Raw genomic sequence first — 4,518 nt, 5'->3', positions numbered from 1 at the left:
AACGAGAGAGAGCAATCGAGGTTCTGCAGAAACTAAATACTCTGCTACTTAGAAATATAAATTATAGATACACTCTCTACCCTCTCTTGGCCTTAGGCAACCCTCTATTTATAGGCACATGATACATAGAATCTAACCACTACGCAGCATATATATTAAAACCCACTAACACTGAGAAATAAACAGCCCACATAATTACATGGTGAGCTTAAAAGTTGCCCACAATCTTTGAATTTTTGCTGGCAGTTTTGGAGCTTTGATTACAATAGTTGCACAACCTTTTATTTCCCACAAAGAGCTGCTGGTTTTGATGCCACTTTGATTGCCCACGCAGCTGAGTTAGGAGAGAGAATGAAATTTTTCTAAATCTGTACAACATGCATAGACCCACATTATGTATAAAAGTACTCCCATACGTACGAAGCATCGATAACAACCATTCAATTCAACATCCTTATACCATAAGAAATCCAAGATGATCAACTAATCGATGGTATCAAAAGTGATAAAGTATCTACATCTATATCTATATAGATATATTATTCCTCAATAACTTCAACGGAATTTAGATAAACCAATAATCTACATCTATTTTACATCAAAGGACCATCTCTATTTCTCAGCCATAAATTTGACCTTTGAGAGCTAGCAAGCAAAATTATTACGACGAGCACACAAATATAAACAAAAAAGCAGCGATTGCAAAATAGACAAATCACTAATAAAAAATAAAATAAAATGCAAATATTTAATATTTGGTTCTCAACCTATGAGACGCGTAATATTTTAATCCTAAAATTTTATTTTAATTCTTAAATTTTATTGTGATAAGAATCTTCTAAATTATTATAATTAAATCATATAGTCGAATTTAGTTAAATTTGGCTTTACGATGATGTTTCGTTGATACCAAAAAAAGAAGTATAAAAAGGTACCATATATCTTACAAGTCTAATTTAGGGGGTGTTTGCTTCGAAGTCAGAATCGGTATCGAAATCAGAATGAGAGTAAGCTGAAATCAAAATAATTCATTATCTCATTCTATTTGGTTCGCCATCTGAATCGAAATCGAAATAAACCATTCTCATTGTCAATTTGATTCATTACCTCATTCTATTTAATATTCGAATTCAATTTCTAATCCGACCTTCTAGGCTGGATTAAAAAAAAGGATAATTGGGAGAACTCCCATTCATCCAGAAATCAGAATCGGAATAAAAATTCCGTATATCAAACACGGACAAACAAATTCGTCCATTCTGATTCCAATTCCAAGATGAAAAAAGGGCAAACCATACAAGCCCTTAAAGTTATGAGTTATTCTGTAGTTATAGTAAGAAGCAAATAGCTCATTGACAGAAAAAAAAAAAAAAAAAAAAAAAATCATTTACAAATTTATAGAAATAAAATATTAAAAATTAACAATTTTGAACAGATAGCTGTGATATTTTTCAAGTTTTGAGGGGTCTACTTGTAATTGTCCCAAAGGCAAACAAGGAAAAAAGAAAAAAAAAAAGAAGAGCACCATGCATGTATATTATCATCACTATTATTATGCACAACGAACATTAAACCAACTCTCGCTCAGCAATCTAAGACAAAAGAAAAGGAAAACCTCTCCTCTTTTCAGATTTTTCTTTCCTTCTGCTAGAAAATAGAACATTTTACATGGTTAGTGTATCCGGAAGTGTCGTGGACACTCCTAAAACCCTACCACCAACGTCGGGGAAGCACTCGTGGCCGGGCAGGGGCCCGACCTTACCGTTGGCTTCCACCTTAATTGGGTACCTGAGAAGGTGGCCTTGGAGTGATCTCATCTCCTCCTCTGCAGTGTATCGCTCCCAGTTCTCTTCAGCTATCTGGTTTACGAGCCTCACACAGTCTAACCTGCCCGGCTCGTCGAACCGGCCGTCCAGTGCGCCGAGGTGCTCGGCCCATAGAGACATTCGATATCCGTATATCTGCAAATGCATGTAGAGTAAGTAGAAACAGTAGGACGATACAAATGTTAAATGCATTTGCTTAGTTTAATGACTTCCAGAGAAGGAAGCCAGGCATTTGTCTAAAACAGTATAGAGCTTTTGGCTACGGGGGAAAGCGAAAATGAGTTTCTCGGCTTTAAAAGTAGCTCTAATTTAAAACTTCTACTTCTAGTTAGAAAAGGTAGTCAGGGATTTCATAGTTGGAAGAACTTTGTGATAGATTTTCCTTCGCAATTTGTCCCAATATAAAAACCATAAAGAAGAGTTTGCATATGAATGATAACATAGCTAAAAAGAAGCCCATCCCAGATTACTTTTAACTACAATAAATTAATTGAAAAAGAAAAAGATAATGACTCACTTCCTTATGGTGCTTAAATATTGATATTACGAAGATTGGCATAAGAAAATAACCAGAGAATATCATAAATTGTCTCATAGACACTGAATTTGAAATCTTGCATATTCAGTATGATGGCTATTCTTGCTAGTTATGATGAAAGTGATCAACTCTGTACCTCTCATTTAATCACAATGCTCTTCAGAGTGGTATTCTATAATAGGAGGAAAGTAATCAGCGCCTATTTGGCCTCGCTAACGTAACAACATATCGACAAAGATAATTTGCCTGCGATAGAAACCGGAACCGAGATTCCAGGTTCTGAAATTACAGGCACCAATTGGAAGCTTATTATTTCCCCTACTTAAAAGAATCTTCTTCTCAATAGATACTAGTTATGCAATATGAATATCAGATAGATAATTTGTATAACAAAAACAGAACAATATCTTTCTCAGCTTGTGAGCAAAAGAGTGTTTGATAGAACCTGTCCATGTGGATGCCTCTTCTTCTCGGCCCATGTATAATGGGGTTGGTATGCGCCCATAGCGATTTCGGTATCTCTTGTTCCAGCTAGAGATCTTTGATTAATATTGGCTGATCCCAAGATCACATACTCATCATCTACAATCATCCCCTTTGCATGAACATAAATCATGAAACGCCGGTATTTTCGGGCCAAGGCCTGATTACATTTGAGAAAGATAGGTGTAAGTTCTGATAAAATAAAATAAAATTGAGTGCATCAACGGTCATTGCTGACCACTGTCATGAAATTACAGTAGAAAATATAAAGCAAAATAAACGCATTCCAGAAAAATGTTTTCATGTAAGGAGAGTCTGATGCAAATAATGGATGCAAAAATGTACTATTGTAAGGACTAGTTAATCCAAAGAACCATACCAACCATTGTATTCAAAAGTTTTAATTTGGCTCAACCAATAAACAGATCAGACCAAACACAAAGAAGACTCGGATTTGGCTGGACTATTACGAAGTGAAGGAAAAACACTTTTCTAAAAGCTCCTTCGACTAGAATTAGGAGAAAAATGTAAACAGTAACTCGGTTAAATATATTAAATAGAAGTTTTGTTGATCAACAAATTAATGCTCTTTCTATTTAGTTAATTTAAACACATGCCACACCGAATTTTAAGCAAGTTGAAAGCTTGATTGAAAGAAGAGATTCAACAACTTTGTTAAAACAACTATGCTGACAACATGGTAGTCATCTATTAAGAGTTCGGAACATTGAAATCATCTATATTTCACTTCAAAATAAGCGGCATTTGTGTGCATAGTCATTTTAGTTGTTTCGGCATTACCACTGTTATTTGGCATTGAAAGTTCTAAACATATCTTTAGCTTCGAGTTTGCATATGATCCAACAAAATATTTAAAAAGTTATACGAGGGCATCAAGTACTAAAAACAGAACAAATACCAATTTAATGATAAAGGAGAAAAAGAAAAAAAAACATGGCATTGAATGATACAGTAAGCATTTTAACAACGTAAACAAATACATTCTAGATTACCACAGGACTATTTTCTGTAGGATGATCATAGTTCTCTGAAATATCACTGGGCAATTCTTCGCGGTTACCAAGACAGTAGAAGTTCAGGTAGTCCTGTGGATGCGCATTCTCAAGCTTCATAGATTTGAGCTCTTGCCCAATAACTTCATACATCATCTGCATAGTCTGACCCTGCGAAACTCACACATGCTAACAGTTAAACAGCAAAATTGAACTGCAAAATTTGAACCCAAAGAATAACTTTTATAGAACATCGGAATTATGAAAAGTACAAATAGCATAAGCATCTGACAATATTCGTTGTGATCCATCTTTATAAGAGATGGCCTTTGAGACTCTCCCAGTCTAAAGTGGCATTCCTACTGAGTACCCATATTGTGTTTATAGTTCTCTCCAATCTCCGTGTGCTGAATGGAACTACGATTTCAAAGACAAGAAAAAGGAAAATACAATTCAATTGTCTAAAATAGTTGACTATAAATCATCTGAGGTCCATATGTCATTTGAAAATGTGGAGAGGCACTTATAACCCACAGTCAATTTATGTGGCCTCATGCAAACCGGTGATCTTAGCCAAAGGCATGCTATTGTCATTTTGCTACAAAGTGCTGAATGTGAAAGGAAATCACTTTACATGAAAATGCAGCTGAATGATGTT

The 4,518-nt window shown here is 35.0% G+C and overlaps 1 protein-coding gene across 1 annotated transcript; it reads right to left on the bottom strand.

Moving 5' to 3' along the window:
- Positions 1-1,418: 1,418 nt before the first annotated feature.
- On the bottom strand, positions 1,419-4,037 carry LOC109704539 (phospholipase D delta-like). The gene is made up of 2 exons (XM_020225284.1): positions 3,861-4,037; positions 1,419-3,007 (listed from the first exon to the last, which is right to left on the bottom strand). The coding sequence occupies exons 1-2, from the start codon at positions 4,020-4,022 to the stop codon at positions 2,777-2,779; spliced, it is 393 nt and encodes a 130-aa protein (XP_020080873.1). The 5' UTR covers positions 4,023-4,037; the 3' UTR covers positions 1,419-2,776.
- Between the last annotated feature and the right edge of the window lie 481 nt (positions 4,038-4,518).

The sequence above is a fragment of the Ananas comosus genome, unplaced genomic scaffold, assembly GCF_001540865.1.
Source record: "Ananas comosus cultivar F153 unplaced genomic scaffold, ASM154086v1, whole genome shotgun sequence".
Classification (NCBI taxonomy): domain Eukaryota; kingdom Viridiplantae; phylum Streptophyta; class Magnoliopsida; order Poales; family Bromeliaceae; genus Ananas; species Ananas comosus.
Note: the sequence above shows the minus strand (reverse complement) of the source record. Positions and strands in the feature narration are given on the sequence as shown.